Source organism: Mucor mucedo (genome assembly GCF_025094135.1).
Source record: "Mucor mucedo strain NRRL 3635 chromosome Unknown EV154scaffold_153, whole genome shotgun sequence".
NCBI lineage: Eukaryota > Fungi > Mucoromycota > Mucoromycetes > Mucorales > Mucoraceae > Mucor > Mucor mucedo.
The window spans coordinates 65,528-85,573 of NW_026252437.1; the positions used below are offsets into that span (position 1 = coordinate 65,528).

The following is a 20,046-nucleotide window of genomic DNA, read 5'->3' on the forward strand; positions in this document are numbered from 1 at the left end:
GGTAAACTCACCATTCCATCTCTGAAGTCCCTCCCCTTACTTATCTCTCTTTAAAATCAGCATAGACAGGTGTATAAAGGCCGTGCTTGCAGTGTACTACGCCAGTGCTATAAGTAAGTGTTTTTTGTTTATGGCTTTTCCTTTCTCTAATTATCTCTTCAGACTTACGCTTCCTGCTTTTACCGTTGTGGCGGCTACTCTGTTTAGAAAAGGAATTAGTACGTATCAATTTTGAGTCTTCTTATCATAAACTAACCTAATATTCATTTAGAAAACTTTGGTTATCTCCCTTGTTTTTAGATTATACGTTGCTTCCTACACAGAATAATCAATGACTTCATGTTATGCCATGTACCGTTTACTTTTTAGCTCATTTAAGTAGTAATCCTTCTACATAGCAATTTGTCCTCAAGTATCAAAATATAAATAAATCTTACTTTCATTCTTTTAAATAAAATATATAATCAACTTTTAAAACTGCAAACCAATTTTTTCAAACGAATGAATGTATTAAATAATTCAATATGTATAAACGAAAGTTTTTTTATTTCGCTGAAGGCTGAAAGGGAGAGCTGATTTTAAAATATACACCCCCTTAATTATGCATTTAATCCGGTTTTTTTTTTTTTTTTTTTTTTTTTTTTTTTGGGTAAATGGGTTAACGCTTACTATAAATTCGTCTAAACGAGTAAATGGGTAAATTTACCCAATTCGTTTTTTTTTGGGTAAATGGGTAAACACTTACTAAAAAATTCGTCCAAACGAGTAAATGGGTAAATTTACCCAATTCGTTTTTTTGGGTAAATGGGTAAACACTTACTAAAAAATTCGTCCAAACGAGTAAATGGGTAAATTTACCCAATTCGTTTTTTTTTGAGTAAATGGGTAAACACTTACTAAAAATTCGTCCAAATGGACGAATCAGGCGAAACATTATAGCCTTGGTGATAAACTTTAATGCTCTAGAAGTGCCGGATATGGGTCAACTAGCTCCTTGTATATAACAATAAGCTATGTTTCATATGTAACTGATTTCTAAATCTAATTCTACCATTTCCCAGTTTGCGGGTAAATAGTCAATTCGATCTGCGCAGGAAAAATCTTGAAGTAATAATTGAATATAAAAATGACCTCTATTTGTATCATGACAAACTCTCAAACTTATAATAAAGGATTATAGAGTCACATTTTTTTACTTGCTTTATTTTCCAATTACATTTCCCTTTTTATTCTCAATTATCACACGCTTTTGAAAATTTAACTATCCAATCAAGCCCGGACATCTCTCCTACGGCCTTCACTACCTCCAAAAATGACAATCCAGAGCCTATGGAAATCCATGCCATCAACTCTAATACGTCTAGACCTTTTGGTAAGACTAGTTCTTCCTCTTTCCCTCGTCATGGACAATCAAATGGTTACAAAAAACCCAGAGAAAAGGCCGATCCCATGCGCCTTCGAGCTTCCGATGGTCAAGCCATCTGTGGCGTTTGTAAGAAAACTGGACAATTGACCAAGACACGTTACCAGAATCCAGAATCATCCCAATCTAGACAAGTGCATAGCTTAACACCTACCAACAACGCTAAATTCGCTGCCGTACCCATCGAATCCAATCCTATTGCTGCTCAAAACGTCGCCTCCATCCACAATCTGAACAACGTTTCGGAATGTAACAGCGTCAATCTCAGTAGTGTCTGGTGTTGAACACCTCGGTTACTCCAAACTATTAAAGGCAATTTAGTCCAAGCTCTTGTTGATACTGGTGCTACCATTTCCGCCCTACGTCAAACCATCGCCACTCGGTTAGAATTACAATACGATGTCTCAAAAGTCGCAGCTTTTACCACGGCTGCCAACAAACACGTGTTCTCACTTTGTGTCGTTAAGATCAAGGCTATGCTTGATAAGATGCAAGTCCGGCTATTTTGCCATGTTGTCAACAACTTGGCACATGAATTAAGTTTCGGTTATCCGGACCTCAAACATTACAAGATCACCATTGATACCGACAGCGATGAAGTCCGCTTCCCAAAATTCGTATCGACTCTATCTCCTGCTGCACCTGGAATCTGTACCATGAATTCGTGTCTTCCATTGCCTGGCCAATCACATACTTACGTTGATATCAATGAACCACCTCTGCGATCCGCTTTCATTTCGACCCCCAATGAAACTGTCTTGAAAAAGATGCTCTCTGTTGCTGCAGGCGTAGTACAATCTGATGCCGACGGAATCGTTACAGTTAAACTGGCTAATTTAGATACAGATATCAAATATTTAAATAAAAGACAGCATATTGCTAATTTCGAATATTTGTCACCAACCCTAAAGTCGTATTCGAACAGCGACACTTCTATTTATAATATACAGACCTCTTAACAATCTGCAACAACGGAACCATTACCAGATTTTTTGCCCTTCATTGGCAAATACCTATCTGATACAGAACAGTCGGCTATGACTTAATCATTACAAGAATTTCCAGATTATTTTAGCGCTAATCATCTTCGGTTACTCCCAAGACTAAACACTCAATTGACACACGTACGACAAGATCCTTATCCCAACATCCACACCGTGCATCCACTGGTAAAAACTAAACCATTGGCTCTTTATTGGACTATATGTTACAACAGGGTATTGTTTAATCGAGTGACTCACCTTGGGCATCACCTGTCGTACTTGTTAAAAAACAAAATGGATCTCCTCGGTTCTGTGTCGATTATTGACTCATCAACGTGCTACCCGAAATGACGTATATCCCTTGCCACAAATCGATTATACTATACATAATCTTGGCAACGCAAAAGTATTCTCAAATTTAGATCTGACCTCCAGTTATTGGCAGATAGAGCTTGACGAGGAATCCAAAGCAAAATCTGGTTTCATCTGTCGTAGCGGTTCGTACGAATTTATTCGCATACTTTTTGGTCTTACAAACGCACCTGCCAACATGCAGAGACTTATGGATTCGTTGTTAGCTGGGTTACGATGGCAAGTCTGTTTAGTTTACCTGGATGATATTATCTGTTTAGTCCAACATTTCAACAACATTTACATGATCTCCACTCTGTCTTGTCTCGATTATGCTGAGCACCTCTCACGGCGATTCTTAAAAAGTGCAAGTTTGCGAGCGATCGTATTTCTTTTCTTGGCTATGCTATCACTCCTGATTGTCTAAATACAGATCCAGAAAAGATCAGTGCGGTTTCCAATTTCCCGAAACCATCCGACATAACTAACCTTCGCTCCTTTCTTGGTTTGACAGGTTATTGTCGTAATTTTAGCAGTAAATTTTCTGTTATTGCCGCTCCTCTCGACGATCTTATCCAGAAAGATGCTACTTAGTCTTGGAATTCCTCACAAAAAGACGCCTTTGTCACTTTCCGTAATGCTCTGACTTCAGCTCCTTTCTTACGCTTTCCAGATTTCTCTCGTGTATTTGAATTACACACTGACGGTGGTTGTACTGCCGGTATCGGCGTCATACTTTGTCAACGTAATCCTACCAATAACCGTGCATACGCTGTGGCATATGCCTCAAGATCCTTGGCCCCTGCGAAACGAAATTATGGAGTATCTGAGGTCGAAGCACTTGCTATTGTGTGGGGTATCAAGAAATGTGCCCGGTACCTTACTTCTACCAAGTTCACTGTAATTATGGATAATCACGCCTTACAATTTTTGAGCAATCATAAATTTACTGATCTTCGTGGACGGTTGGATCGATGGACTCTGATTCTACAACAACATGCTTTCGACATCATATATCGCCCTGGCACACAAAATACAGATCCTGACGCCCTTAGACGTTATCCTTTTCGAAAAACATCCACCACAAGCATTATTGGCGTCTTTTCATGCGACTAGTATCTCCTCTGCCCTATCAGAAGATCCATTTTGCTAAGAAACCCGGCAATCTTCTCCCTGTCAGGAACGGGGCGGGGCAAGAGCAGAACAGAATGATTATTAGTGTGATGACAAGCCAAGAGAAATTATATATCTATTAGTATTAGCGAGGCTTTTTCAAACCAAACCTCCGTTTCGGTAAAAAGTTTGACGTTCGCTGCGCTGCGGTAAATTTTTGACCTGCACTATGGTTCGGTACGCTGTGCTTTGAAAAAGCCTCGTGCTGCCGCAGGCCTGTTTTTGGAATCAAACACTTAACATATATTGATTAAGCATTAAGCCCACGCGCTATTATAGCTTAAGCTACACTGCTAATTATCAGTTTGACACTGGAGAAAACTTTGATGTTTCTCATTACATGTTTAAATAAAAGACGATATCCCTATACCCAGGCTAGAAAGTTGATCTACGCAAAAAGTATTAATTGTTTATATATCTGATTAACTATTCTATGCGCAATGTTTTTGCTTCATAATGAAAGACTTCATAATCCAAAATATTAATTTCAAAGGCGACCCCTCCATCGACCTAAAACAAACAATTTTTCAGTTCTTCTCGAATAAAAACATATTGTTTATGAAAACGTGTTCATAGACTGTTTCTCTAATCTCGATAATATAATGCTTAATGGTATTGGCTGCTATATTGGGGCGAAGGGAAATCTTTACCACGAAACCTCCATAGTTACTTTTTTTTTAATGACTTTTTCAGTTAAAGTCACTTTTATATTATGACTCTCTCCAAAGTAGTGAATTTTTATATAAGCTCTTTTTTTCATTTTAATGCTTAATGTTATGGGTCGTATTCTTAGGAGGAGGGTTTTTTCCAGCCTCTAATTTTGTACCTCTGCTAAAAAATATTACGAAGTAAAAAAAAAATAATACTTTAAAAACATAGGGCTGTAAAAAAATCCACGCTGTAAAAAAAAATTATACTCTAAGATATTATGCCGTAAAAAAAAAAGGAACATTGTTTTTCAGAAGGTAACAATTTAATGCTAAATATTATGGGCCCTATTCTTGGGTGGAGGGGTTCCCCTTCACCCCAAACCCCCGCTCCCCCAATTATTTTATCACTGCTTAAAAATTACGTTGTTTTAAAAAAAAAATACTGTTATTTAAGATATCAGCTCTTTCATGCTTAATACTATGGGCCGTGTTCTTGGGGGAGGGGTCCCCCTCCCCCAAACCCTCCTCCCATCTTGCGGGGGAAACCCCTGCACCCCCCTTTAAAATCTTAACTTTTGTAACTTTTGTGACTGAAAGTTAGCTCGCCTTGTGACTGTTTTTTACGATTTCTATTTTTTTAATATTGCTAATATATATATAAATATGGCTCTTTCCGCTAAACATTTAAACCCGCCCGAAAAGGTAATTAACGATGTTAAAAAATCCAAACCGATCAAGCCAGGTACATGGGACGGATACCACAAAAATATCTATCTTATCAACAGCAACATCAATTGAACAAAGTCTTACAACTTCTTCACGCAATCCTTTCATTAAAGGAACCTTTCCTAACTCAATTTTAGTCCACATTTCAATCGTGACCGATCAAAAAATGTTTTTTGAAGAATTTATGACCCACTTCCAAAATGGGGATAATGTATGGGGTCTGGAAGCTAAACTTTATACTGAAGGCAAAAGGTGCTTTGCTGAATTTCTCATGGCAAAAGTAGCAGCTGACTCAATCATTGAATCAGGTTTCAAACTTCCTTCGTTTGAACATACCTTCATGGGCTTTTATTCACTATCAAGTGATTCGAAAATCATTAAAGTTTCAATCTCCGGACTACCCTTTCAGTATGGTCGCTCATCAGGAGGAACGGATGAACTCAGGGCAGACCTACAGAAAAATATGTCAAAGTTTGGCAAGATTGTTGACTGTGGAATCACCCGGGGTATTGCATGAATGTTTACGGGAAATGGATATGCTGTCCTGGAAGTACCACAATCAACTTCCAAACACGACAACAACACTGCCATTCGACACGAAGTTCGATGGCAATACTCTCATTTAAGCTTTGACAGTGATCCAGTATTTGTGGACAGCCAGGACCGTGATACAAAAGAAGCAGTAACAATTTATGCTACATGGGTAAATGTGAAGCCTTACTGTCGGTATTGCCACAAACAAGACCATGTTATTATTGACTGTACGAAAATGAACATGTCAATCAATTGCTATAATTGCAATGAATAGGGACATATTGCCAAGAGTTGCCCAAGAAAAATTCAACTCCAACAATCTCTAACAGTAAGAGACGTAAAGTAAACCAACCAATTCAAGAGGAGGAGTCGAGCCGAGAAGTGGAAGTAAATGATTTGGTTAACAAAGAGCAAATACCTATACAGGACGAAGGAAGTGAGGAACAAGTGGAAAAGACAACAGATGTTAAAAGCTTCCTTGTCAAAAACACTAGAAGCAATGGGCTGAAGAAAGTGGACATATAGAAAATTCAAAGGTAGACTCAACAACAACAGTACAACAAAAAGACCAAGTATGTAAACATTGTCAATTACCAGGACATGTACGCACCACATCAAAAAAGTGTTTGATAAATCTATCACACCCGGATCATGAAAGCTTTTTACTGAGTTTACAACGACAACAACAAGCCGTAAATAATCAAGATGAAGATGATAGTATGCGAGAGATATCCGACACTGAAGAAATTATAATGGAGGATGCCAATCCTGGGTCCGAAACCGAATCTCTTTAATCAATGCATGAATTTCGAAATAAACCGCACTGCTAATTATCACAACGACGATGTTTCCTTAGAAACATCAATTTTAACACCTGACATCTCTTCCCTCTCATTCTCATTGAAAATAGCCACTATAAACTGCCGTAGCCTTCGCAAATCGTGTAACCCAACTTCGAGCTCACATTTTATACGCTATCTCCGCACCCATAATCTATCAATATTAGCACTACAAGAGACCCATGCCACTACACCGGAGTTAGAGGAATTGTTTCACATGCAATTCCAAGCCACGCAAAGTATCTGGACTCCTCATTGTGCTTTAGTATCTTTCTCTTCGGACAATTCGTTTCAGAAAACTCGAAAAAGTGAATGTGGATGCCTAATAACAACCAATGTAATTCATAATGCCGCACTTTTCGAACCAATCTCTGTCTCGGTTATTTACGCGCCGTCAATTTTACACGATCGGTATCGCTGCCTGAAAGAATTTATCACAGAAACTCCCTCATCCGCTCCTCTATTGCCCTACAACGTAACAAGACTCATTCTTTTGGGAGACTTTAATTACTCAAACTCCACACACTGGTCAAGTCAATATCGTCGAAGAAAAGCTCCAAACCTGTCGTTACAATACATTGATCGCTTCTTTGTTGACGGTGTCACTCCTCATGGTGATACACCTAAGGCAACCTTTAACAGAGGAACTTCACAATCATGTATAGACTACATCTGTTTATCTAAAGATTTAGAACTTTCCAAAACTAACAGCTCAGTATCTTACATCAATCCATCTTGGTCTGACCACTTTCTGGTTACAACTAAACTACAGTTGGTCTCAAGCTCAACAAATGACTCTACAAAAATGACTGGTAAAGGAATATGGCGCGCTCAACCCCGTCTAGCCGTCAACCCTGAATTTTGTAGACAGTTATCGATAGCTCTCAGTAAACAAATCAAGTCCTTTACACATGATAGAGAAATAACTGCTGTAGATAAATGGGAACTAATCAAATTAACCACCAAACAGGTAGCTCAAAAATTTTCACGGAAACAAGCGTTATCGTTGAAGTATGCAGAGATATTATTACAAAAAAAATGTGCTTCCATCCTACGCACCGACATAACCCATCCTGAATGGGTGAATAATACAACTCCTCAACCAATGGTGATAGAAAATCAGCTATATCAGTTAGAAGTATATAATTCCGAAACACTGGCTATATGTACGTGCAGGTCTAAAATGGCGCGAACTAGGTGAATTGTCGGCAGGATATTTAAAAAGAACCATTTCCCAAAAAGCTAGTAGGAAACTCATCCCCCCTCTGGTCCATCCTATTACTGGTGACCTCAGCCTAACAAAAGAAGATATGCTGGAGGCGGGTTCTACTTTCTATACTCAATTATACACACCAGATGACATTGTACAATCATCCATAGATGAGTTATTTGATTCACTACCACCCTCAATAAGTCTATCATCCGAATCCCGCAACGAATTGATTGCCAGGATAACTATGGAGGAGATTCTTGAAGGTGTTTCACGAAGTCCAAAAAAAAGTAGCCCTGGTTCTGATGGCCTACCCTATGAAATCTTACAACTGATAATACAACAGGAAGAATGCCAGCCAATAGTATTAGAAGTTTATAATGAGCCCTCTTGTTGGGTACTTTTCCAGCATCGTGGTAAGATACTTGTGTTTCCATTCTCCCAAAAAAAAGGATCACTCGCAGAACTCAAGAATTATCGCCCAATATCGTTGATCAATACTGATGCTAAAGTATTCACTCGAATTCTCAACGCACGTGTTATAATAGAAGCAGATAGTTTGATTAACCCAATGCAGACCGGTTTTGTTCGTGGACGATTTATTGCGAAAAATGGTCTTATAATGAAAATGGTTATGGACCATGCTCGACAAAACCGTTCTTCAAGTATCGGTTTACTATTAGATCAAGAAAAGGCCTATGATAGGGTTCATCCGGAATATCTAAGACTAGTGCTCATCAAGTTTGGATTTCCAACTATCCTCGTAAACAACTTGTGTAAGTTATTCTTTGGAACACAGCTTCGCTTAAATATAAACGGCTTCATGAGCCGACCTGTACTACAAGGTCGTGGGCTACGCCAAAGAGATCCAATTTCACCGGTCCTGTTTAATCTTACATTTGAACCTCCCTTGAGGAAAACGTTAAATGATCCCTCACTAGCAGGGTTCTCACTCCCAACATCAAATGCACCATGGGTTACGCTACCAGCTGCAACCACACTCAAACTTTTGGCGTATGCTGATGATGTGATATGCCTGATAAACTCACCTTCTGAACTACACACTCTGCATCAACATCTGGAGACGTATTCTCAAGCTTCTAACGCTAAAGTAAACTTTGATAAGACCGAAGCTATCTCACTATCTGGTAAAATCATCAACTCTTCTGAGACATGGAGAGAGTCACTCATTAAACACCGTATTTTAAAGTGGCACGACTGTCAATCATCGTCTCCACTGATATACCTGGGATATCCGTTATTCTCAACAACCTCGCAGCGGAACGAGTTTTTAGAATCTTTACTCGAAAAGATTAAGAGGTCTTGCTCGCTGCATTCTCAAAGGTCACTATCGACACCAGGAAGGGTTACTATAGTCAATTCTCTGGTGCTATCAAAATTGTGGCACCTGCTAAGGGTGGTTAATGTTCCTAAAATAATTTTCAGGAAAAAACAATCTGTTATAGCACAGTTCGTATCTTTCCGCATCTTTCCGAAGCTTAGTTTTACAACGATGTGTCTACCTCGACAACAAGGAGGGTTAGGAGTGATGGACCCTACAACACAACAAAGTGCTCTTCAATTGAGATGGTTACACGCGCTTATGGTCGCCCCTTTCCAGGCCAACGGGTCTATTGCACTCCCTTACTTAGCTCAGCTCATAGCTGCACAAGCTCCACAAGACTTGACGCAATTCGACTACAGATTACTCATCATGTTTCCACAACTAAGACCTTCACCAATGAACCGTACTGATAACCCTCTATCATTAATACTACACGCCATAGATAAGATCCCAAAAGAATTTAGTCAAGTGGTTATCAATGCCCATACTTGCTTGCAACTACCACTGGAAGCGATCTATGTTCACACTGATGATATTGTTTTATCCCGGACGTCGAAAAGGTTATTAGTATCATCAACCCACACAATTGATGAAGGAACACAATGTATACGACACAAACAGGGTTCAGAAATACAAATCCATCCTACACTCAGTACAAGGTTTCTAAGACTCGTTCAAAACTGTAGAATTATGCTTCAACCGTTCTTTATTCAAACAATGATCCATCCAGGGCTGTCTGCTACGGGACAACATCTATTCGTACCTGTAACTCATGAAAATGTTGACAGTGATCCTTTCCTCCTTGCGATTAACCTGGGTTCAGCAAACCCCAAGATGAATACCTCTCCAGGACAATACCGTTCCAAAGTTTCCTCCCCAGAGGCTACCATTCGAGGAACACCCTCAATGTGGAAAAAGTTTTGGTTGATGCCTTTAACACACGCTACTCGCAACATTTGGATCCGCATTATACGTCGTAAAATTCCAGCCAAATCGACCTTACACAGACTAATTCCGTCATATTTCCAATCACCAGTATGTCCAATATGTTGTACAAAAGATGAATCGATCGAACACTTTCTCTATAAATGTCCGCTAAAAATGGTGAGCGGGATGAATAGTTGGGAAAACTACTTTTCGACACCATTTTCAATTGAAGCAATACACGAAGCTATTTTCGAACTCCAATTCCCTCAAAATAATCAAGCCTCACGCCATATAGAGCCCGCCATCATTATTGCCTCGATAATAACATCCATATGGCGTATCCACTGGACATTTGTGTTTAACACCGTTCCATTCCTGTCATAGTTATTGAAAGCCACCATTAACCGCAACATTCAAACATTCGTTAAAGAATCATTATACATAAAACATATTTCTCCTTTGCCTCTGGTATTTTTTCAAGTCTAAAAGATAATACTACAACACTCTTAAAAAAAAACAATATATACATATATATATAAAAGGAATGTAGGTAGAAGAAGGTTTATTCAAAGAAACAGGAAAAATAGATAAGATCTTGAATACAGAAATAAGAATAAATAAGCATGCTGTTATTTATATTAATTGACAGATCGGGTAAACAAGGGTGCAGGGATCAGATATACAGAGACAGATTATTAGTCATATTGAGTTTGGGACATATTTGGGGTAGCGGGCATAGATAAAGATAATTTTGGGGATAGATGCAGAGAATAACATGGGCTGATATTATTAATGTTTTACAAGGAACGTCAAAGGCAGAGATACAAAGGAAACGGGTGCTAAATGGGTTTTACAAGGACAAGGGATAACGGAGATACATTATTTGGAACAGAGACGTTAGACAGGATACAATGGTGATGTTTGACAGTGACATGTGTGACAGGAGACAGAGAACAGGAAACAGGTGGAACAGGAACAATGGGCTAGTTGGGTTTCAATAATCATCTGAGACATTTTGCATGATAATAGGCAACTGAAACCTAAGCGGTTCATGACAGTCGCTCCCTTTTAAGGCGATTGTAAAGAGCCTTCAGATGGGCAGGATGGATTATCTTCATGGAACTTCTTGACTAATTGGGTACAGTTTGTTAATTTGGCTAAGGGCTCCCAGGTTCTATCCATTGAGGTATAGCCTTTCCAATGAACTAAATATTGTAATTTGTTTCGTTTTATTCTTGAGTTCAAGACACTTTCTACAACAAACTCTTGATGATCGTCAACAATAACAGGCGGTGCGGGATGGGGCTGGCGACGTTTGATTTTGTCAGGAAGATAAGGTTCTAGAAGATTCAGATGGAACACCGGATATATTTTCATGCTATGGGGAAGGTTCAACTTGTACGATCTTGATCCAATTATGGCGATTACTTTAAATGGTCCTAGGCGTTTATAATCTAATTTCCCAGTTGGTCTTTTAGTCTTGTTATTTTTTGCTGATAACCATACTTTATCACCAATCTTAAATGTAGGACCTGGGTTGACACGTCTATTGTAGAATTCAGAATGTTTTTCTTGGGCTAGGGCAATATTAAATTTTAGCTCTTCATGCAGATCATGAATTTGTTGAAGGCGCTGATTGGACGGAGTCTGATCGATATTTGAACGAGGAAAGGTAACAGAGAGAAGAGGATGATATCCATAAACAGTGTAGAACGGTGTAGTATCGGTTGTTGAGTGTTTGGAGTTGTTGTATGCAAACTGAGCAATCGGTAATAAATCACTCCAGTTGGATTGCTGGTAGTTGATGTAGCAGCGAAGGTATTGTTCAAGTACAGAATTTACACGCTCTGTTTGTCCGTCTGTTTGAGGGTGAAACGCTGTTGAGAGATTTTGCTTTGTGTTAAGACCCTTAAGTAATGCTTGAGTAAACTTTGACGTAAATACTATCCCTCTATCCGATACAACTGTGGACGGTATGCCAAAATGACAGAATACATGAGTGAGAAATAATTGACAGGTGCCTTCAGCAGTAATGGTATTTGTTGTTGGGATAAAAAGAGCCATCTTTGAGAAAAGATCAACAGAAACGCAGATTGCTGTATATAGTCCAGAGGGTGGCAGCTGTGTTATAAAGTCGACAGAGATCGAGGACCAAGGAGTGTCCGAAATAGGAAGATGTTGGAGTAAACCGTACGGCTTGTGGTGAGAGTTCTTGTTTCGGATGCAGGTTTCACAACCAGAAGTGTAGTCTTTGACGTATTTTCGCACACCAGGCCAGTAGAAGTTTCTTGAGACCATATCATATGTTTTGCTTATTCCAAAGTCACCAGCTGCGGGGGCGTCATGACATTCGTATAAGATTTTTCTTTTGTCTCATCTACATTGGATACACAGATTTTACCTTGGTAAAATAGCATATTGTCATTGAAAGAATAGTTATTGTCAGGTTCAGGGTTATTTTGGAGATCTTTGATTATTTCTTGAAAATGCGAGTTGTCAAGGAGACCTTTAATTATTTCTGGAGTAATGTTGTTGTTTTCAGCCTCTACTGGAATGGTTGTGAGAGAATTTAAAAACATAGTTGGGTTAAGTAGTGTCATTGGTGTTTTTCCACGAGGTGTATCCCCCTCCAAAGGTCGATCTTTACGACTAAGAGAGTCGGCAGCAGCGTTGTTTTTTGCAGGGCGATAGAGGATACGGTAGTTGAAATCACCTAGAATTTCAGCCCAACGTACTTGTCTTCGGCTGAGGTTACGGGTAGTGGCAAAATATTCCAAGTTTTTATGATCTGTGAGTACTATTGTCGTTTCAGTAGAAAATTCGAGGTAGTGACGCCAATGTTTAAATGCAACAACTATCGCCAAAAGTTCCTTATCATAAATTTGGTAATTTAATTCAGCAGGTAAGAGCTTGCGTGAATAGAAGGCAATAGGGTGATTTTGACCATCTTCGGATTGTTGACTGCAGACAGCACCCAGAGCAAAATCAGAAGCATCGGTTTCAATGAGGCATGAGGCTTTTGGATTAAAATGACGGAGAACAGGATTACTTGTAATTGCAGCTTTTAAGTTGTTAAAAGATTCTTGAGCTTTGAGATCCCAGAGAAACTTGGTATCCTTTCTAAGAAGAGAAGTAAGAGGCACGCAAAGCTTAGAGTAGTTGGCTATAAACTTTTTATAAAAATTAGTCAGGCCGAGAAAAACTTGGATGTCGTGCACACTAGAGAGGTCTTTCCAATTTTTGATTGATTCGACCTTTTCAGGATCCATGGATATATTGGAGGAGCTGATAACAAAACCTAAGAACTGGACACTGGTTACATCAAATTCACACTTTTCTAGTTTCAAGGATAGGCGAGCATCTTTAAGTTTTTGAAGCACCAGACGTACATGATTGGTGTGTTCTTGAGGAGTACCGGAATAAATTAAAATATCATCAAGATATACCACAACAAAGGAATCTAGATACTCTCGAAGTGTATCATTAACAAGCGCTTGAAAAGACCCAGGGGCATTGCAAAGACCAAATGGCATGACCTTATATTGGAATAGACCATAACGAGTACGAAAGGCTGTTTTCCACTCATGACCTGGGGCAATACGAAGTAGATTGTAGGCACCACGCATATCCAACTTGGTAAAGATTTTCCCGGAATGTAATCGGTCGAGTGTTTCTGAGATCAAGGGTAATGGACAACGGTTAGGTACTGTTATTTTATTCAGAGAACGATAATCCACTACAAGTCGAAGAGTGTTGTCTTTCTTTTTAACAAATAATACCGGACTGCTTGCTGGGGATTCAGATCGTTCGATGAAGCCTTTTTCGAGATTTTCTTGCAAATACTTGTATAGGGTTTCTAACTCTATTTTTGATAAGTTGTACAGAGGTCCGAAACTTACTTCACTTCCAGGTTTAAGTGGGATAGTGTGATCATACGGTCTATGGGGCGGGAGTCGATCAGCTTCTAATTTTGAAAATACAATATCAAAATCTTCATATTTTGTAGGTATGGCAGGTGTTGATTCAGATAAGGTTGGGTTAATTTTGGTTAACGTGGTAGGATTGTCAGGTCGAGGTTCAGGTAAATGTTGGTTTATATCAGGAATATTGAGTATAGCAGGAGGTTGATCTTCGGGTATAGTTTGATTGACTTTGGATATTGTAAGAGTAGCAAGGGGTTGTAATTCAGATAAGGTTGGATCATTTTGGTTGATACGTGATTGGATTTTAGGTGTACCAGAACTGGGTTCAGAAACTGTTGTGATGGCTTGAGGATCATTGATTGGTAATGTTTCAGATACTTGATGTTGACGTGATTGATTTTCAGTTGTAACCGGAGAATATGAATCAGTGAGGGATTGTCAATACTAACTATCGAGCATATCTTAGGTGAATAAGATGCTGATATATGATATTCATTTGCATTCATACAACTCAAATTAACAGGACCATAAAAATACTTCAAATAATAATTTATTTTACAATAAGTGGAAGGATCTACATTATCAAAATCATCGCCAGAAATGGAATCAGGACTGGTGGTACAGAGAGCGGAGAGTTGTTGTTGTTGTTTCTCGATAGGGGACGCGTGTACGGGCTTGTTTTCTTTATCTTCTTTACAACCTCGCAAGAGACAAGTAAAAGCAATGATACCATCACGCCAAGACATAGCCGGGTTGTGGCGTTGAAGCCAGTTCTGACCAAGGATTACTGGATAGGCACAAGTTTCGAGATGTCGCAATGTCAAAACCTCACTGTGGTCAATGTCACGAATGTTCAATAACAAAGTGGAGGCACCAAACGTGACATGTTCGGAGGAGTCAGCCAAACGATAAGTGGTACCATTGGTTTTGACCGAATGGAGATGGTGTTGCTTGACTAGGAGGAAGAGATGAAGGAACCAGAACTACCAGAATCAATGAGTGCGGTCGTTTCAACAAGCGTGCCTTCGGAATCAAGTATAATAGGGATGACTATGAGAGATTGTTCTTCGCTTTCAACCACGTAGTCGATGTCATGCTTGATACAGCTTTCAATACCTTCACGACTTTTCTTGATGGTTTCCTTGTACACAGCTTCGATTTCAGCGGAGGATCTCTTGATTGAAGATACATGATTAATTTGATCTGGGACAACACGAGTGATAACAGCAGCATAATTTTTGAATGGAACAACTTCCATATTAGCATCGTTCATCAAGACAGTTGAGATAGACGGAGCCACGAATGGTGTTACGGTTCTTGTTAGGACAAGAAGCAGCAAAATGGCCGGGCATGGCACAGTAGACACATAGATTTAATCTTCTACGTCTGTCTTTTTCATCTTGGGTTAATGGACCACGGGGAAGAAAATTGTTATTGGTAGAGACAGCATTAAGATCCATGGGTGTTGTTTCAGGCTTAGTCACATATCTTGGTTGGACCGGACGGGGTTGGTTTCCAAGTTTCTGCTTGTTACGAGCAAAGAGGCGATTATCAATGTCAATGCTGATGTTCATCAAATCATTTAATTCCTTGATTGGGTCACGGCGTGCGAGTTCATCCTTGATTGTATCTTTCAAGTTTAACAGATATTGTGATACAAGAGCATCGTTGTTCCAAGAAAGCAAAATTGACAATCTTCTAAATTCGGAAGCGTAGACAGCAGCGGAGCCAGTGTGTTTCAAATTTCGGAGCGCACCTTCGGCATTTACTGTTGGATTGGAGTCAGCAAAAGCGGAGTACAAGAGGCGGGTAAATGTTGTGAAATTTGTCAGCATCTCGGGTTTATTTGAGGGATCAATATCCTTGATAAAAGGTAACACATAATTCAAGGCGGTACCAGCGAGGCAATTTATAGTATAAAGGACCTTATTCTCATCATTGTTGGAAAATTTAGATGAGTCAGCAAGAAAGACTACTTGGAGTTGGGTGAAAAAGGAATCGATGTAACTAGCTTGACCACTGAATGGCTGGGGAGCTTTCACACGAATGGCGTTGTTGGAGTTAAAATTACTGGCCTTGGATACAAAATTTTCGGCAATGTATGAGTGTATTTCAGCACCAAGATCAGATAATTGTTGTTGAATTGCGGCACCATCCACAGTGTGGAAACGACGGGCTAGACCATTGCGAGATCATTCAAAGAAGTAAGCTGAGTAGTAACTTGTGGTAAGACTTCGTCTTCTAGTAGGGCAACACGTTGAAGAAGGTTCTTCACAGCTTCGATCTGTTCAGCTGTAAGTTCAGGCATGACAATAAGAGAGCAAGCGCACAGAGAAACAGATAGAAATAAAAGGAGGAGTACACAAGGAGAAAAATACCAAGAGTACGAGTAGTAAACGAGCAAGAGAGGAGACGGGACCAAATAATCAAAAGTTTTTTGATTCAAGATAATGTCAGGAGCGGGGCGGGGCAAGAGCAGAACAGAATGATTATTAGGGTGAGGGACAAGGCAAAGAGAAATTATATATCTATTAGTATTAATATATATATAAAAGGAATGTAGGTAGAAAAAGGTTTATTCAAAGAAACAGGAAAAATAGATAAGATCTTGAATACAGAAATAAGAATAAATAAACATGCTGTTATTTATATTAATTGACAGATCGGGTAAACAAGGGTTCGGGGATCAGATATACAGAGACAGATTATTAGTCATATTGAGTTTGGGACATCTTTGGGGTAGCAGGCATAGATACAGATAATTTCGGGGAAAGATGCAGAGGATAACATGGGCTCATATTATTAATGTTTTACAAGGGAGTTCAAAGGCAGAGGTACAAAGGAAACGGGTGTTAAATGGATTTGACAAGGACAAGGGATAACGGAGATACATTATTCGGAACAGAGACGTTAGACAGGATACAATAGTTATGTTTGACAGTGACATGTGTGACAGGAGACAGAGAACAGGGAACAGGTGGAACAGGGACAGTGGGCTATTTGGGTTTCAATAATGTCTGAGACATTTTGCATGATAATAGGCAACTGAAACCTAAGCGGTTCATGACACTCCCCTTCGTAGTGGTTTTCTGAAGAATCCGGTGTCTCAGTTTTTGGTCCACTTCCCATATTGCCTTCTTCTCTGCAAGACATTACCTTTGATCTTGTACACGACAACCCAACATCTGGTCACATGGGAATTAGCCGAATCTTACAATGATTTTAAAGCCTTTATTATTTCCCTGATCAAACTGCATGGGTAACTTCCAAGGTAAAATCTTGCCATGTCTGCCAAAAAGTTAAACGTACAAATCAAACTCTCGGCCATACTAACTTGATTCATTCGAATCCGCCTGTTCACCCTTTTGATACCATTGCTATTGATTCATTCCGTCTTTTACCTTCTTCATTATCTGGTAATCGTTATATTATTGTCATTCAAGGTATGTTTTCCCGCTACGTTATGCTTTTTGCGGTACCCAATAGCACAGATCAACATATTATCCGGTGTCTTTGCCAAGTTACTGCCGATGTCATGAACTTACTCGCTCTGTTTATTGTCTGCATAACTTCCATGACCTCAAACCCCTTGTGAAACCTTGTTCTAGAAATTAATAGCAGTATCTCTTGTCCGCTACCAAACTCCCTGTAAAACCTTGTACCAAAATCATATCAATATATCTTGCCCGCCACCGAACTCCTTGTAAAACATATCACTAATCTGCTTCTCAATATTACTCCCGCTTCCTGTCTGACTCAACCTGAGTAAACCTTTTCCCAATCATCTTTTACTTTTATTCCTAATCCTGTTTTCCAGCCCGTGTCAAATCATAAATATTCCCCGAACCATCATATTATTCAATGCCAACTAAATCCAGCATGTTACTACTCGTCAAATCTCAATTACTCATCCTTGTCAACAATCTGTAGTAAAAGTAGACTTTAAGAGAGAATAGTTTTACAGAAAAAAATAGATAAAAAAACAAAGAGAATACAATTATAAGTCTTGTCGATTTATTTGTATAAAAATTGATTAAGAGCTAACTAGACGGGCAGGTTTGCCCTGATATTTATAGAAGATTGAAGATATTGTGGCTTGTATTTTTGACAGCTCAGATCCATCGTAGTTTTATATGATGGACCATTCATTTGGTTTATTGAAGATCGTAAGATAGCTGTCCTTGATTTATTATTGTTCCTTAAATTCTCTGATCTCTCATTGGTCGGAGCCTAGAGTTGTGTTGTAATGAAGAAATTTCCATAAAGCCGGGTTACTTATTCCCGATCTTTTATCCGTGAAACATCTTTCCTTTTGTAGACAGTAGCATTTATTATGTGGTTTTAGCACACAATCTACTCATGATATCTGTTCCGTAAAGTCCCTTGTTAATTTATAATTTAAACCCATCGTAGTTTTTCCCATGTATAAGAAATAGTATAAATAGATGTTAGTTATTTATTAGAAAAACGTTATTCTGGATCTTAGTCCTAACCCCTCCCCCTCTTAATAAATAAACCTATTTTATTTTAACCAATCGCCCCCCTCGTGTCACCAAGTAGTTTCTGTGTCTTGTTCCTGTTCCGTCCGTAACAGCCGAACATGGAATTTTTGGGGGGATCCTCAGCAATAATGGCCCACATACTCTGGTATAATGCTTAAAGCCCTTGGAAATTACCTCCAGATCGACCAAACATTCGCTCCTGCTTACCATCCACAATCGAACGGGTTAGTTGAACGCTTCATGGAAACTCTTAAAAACATGATCAGTTCCTACTTGGGTACAGACAACCACCAGAACACTTGGGATACACATTTTTCTGAACTTCAACTGGCATACAATTCTGGGCCTAATCAAGCAACTAAATATTCACCGTATAGTCTAGTTCACAGCCGTAAAGCACGAACATTAGCTACTCCCGACTTTGGCGTTTAAACGGTGTCCATTCAAGAGTATCAGATACAAACAAAAGACTTTCTTGCTCGTGCACTTGCTGTGGTTCAAATGAAAAATCGTCGTGTACAAGCTTCGAATGCTATTACCTACAATACACAAAGAACAATTCCTACTTTCAAAAAAAACAATTTGGTTCTAGTAGACTGCCCAGTCCTCTCTGACGTTTCCAAAGGTAGGGCCAAGAAATTGGTCAAGAAATTCAGTGGACCATTTCGAATTCACTAGTTACTTTCCCAAGACCGCTACAACGTTCTAGAAACCTCAAGCCAAAAACGTCTTAAAAATATACATGCTGCTCGACTCAAGATCTATTATGGCAATGAGGACATTGCTCAACCAAACCCCCGGATGTCGTGAGTTCAGACTCGGACATTCAAAATACTGTCATGGTTGACCAACCAGAATAATACAGATTTTTAGTGATCACACTTTGCCTTGTACTATACACTAGTTCATTTATTCACTATATATATACTAAGTATCGTGGCAAAATACTATTCGATTACTGATTCATAAATATCAAAATAATATAAATCCTCTTCCAATTCTTATCAATAAACGATTATCTTAAACTGAAATAATAATCTGAGGATTAAAGTACTCTAATCTCTGTTTCTCTCTTTCTGATATAACCTTCAAAGACAGACTACTCAAACTTATATTAAGAGCATAAAAAACAAGTAAGAACTAGCAATTGACCAGACGTTTTGAAACCCATTTGAGATTAAATCCCCTTGGGTCGCCTTTCTCATACCTATCCCTGTACCCACCCACATCGTCAATATAAGCTCGTCAAAGTTAGAACCTAATAAAATAAGTCCTTTTACAACCCCAATTTGCGCGATATCTAATACTCTCCATACGACGTTCGGAAGTTAGATTATAATCAAGGAACAGTAACAAAAGAACGTTTTATTAAGCCTTCAGGTAATTGAAACCCTTATACAAGAGTATCAATTTGCGCGTTTTAAAAATTATTTGTGCACTTCTAAATCTCAATTTTCCTA

General features: G+C 39.0%; 4 protein-coding genes across 4 annotated transcripts; 3 read left to right on the plus strand and 1 right to left on the minus strand.

Moving 5' to 3' along the window:
• Window positions 1-1,329: 1,329 nt before the first annotated feature.
• On the plus strand, window positions 1,330-2,382 carry EV154DRAFT_577747 (uncharacterized protein; the record flags this gene model as incomplete). The annotated part of the gene is made up of 2 exons (XM_051606539.1): window positions 1,330-1,672; window positions 1,736-2,382. The coding sequence occupies 2 exons, from the start codon at window positions 1,330-1,332 to the stop codon at window positions 2,380-2,382; spliced, it is 990 nt and encodes a 329-aa protein (XP_051452225.1).
• Window positions 2,383-5,243: 2,861 nt separating this feature from the next.
• Window positions 5,244-6,634, plus strand: EV154DRAFT_486690 (uncharacterized protein; the record flags this gene model as incomplete). Its single annotated transcript, XM_051598879.1, has 5 exons — window positions 5,244-5,322; window positions 5,366-5,812; window positions 5,858-6,067; window positions 6,115-6,305; window positions 6,335-6,634. 5 exons carry the CDS (start codon window positions 5,244-5,246, stop codon window positions 6,632-6,634), a joined length of 1,227 nt encoding a protein of 408 aa, XP_051452226.1.
• A 2,768-nt stretch (window positions 6,635-9,402) lies between these two features.
• On the plus strand, window positions 9,403-10,545 carry EV154DRAFT_569465 (uncharacterized protein; the record flags this gene model as incomplete). The annotated part of the gene is made up of 1 exon (XM_051606140.1): window positions 9,403-10,545. One exon carries the CDS (start codon window positions 9,403-9,405, stop codon window positions 10,543-10,545), a length of 1,143 nt encoding a protein of 380 aa, XP_051452227.1.
• Window positions 10,546-16,936: 6,391 nt separating this feature from the next.
• Window positions 16,937-17,869, minus strand: EV154DRAFT_486693 (uncharacterized protein; the record flags this gene model as incomplete). The annotated part of the gene is made up of 5 exons (XM_051598880.1): window positions 16,937-17,080; window positions 17,109-17,269; window positions 17,486-17,497; window positions 17,630-17,730; window positions 17,823-17,869. 5 exons carry the CDS (start codon window positions 17,867-17,869, stop codon window positions 16,937-16,939), a joined length of 465 nt encoding a protein of 154 aa, XP_051452228.1.
• Window positions 17,870-20,046: the final 2,177 nt, after the last annotated feature.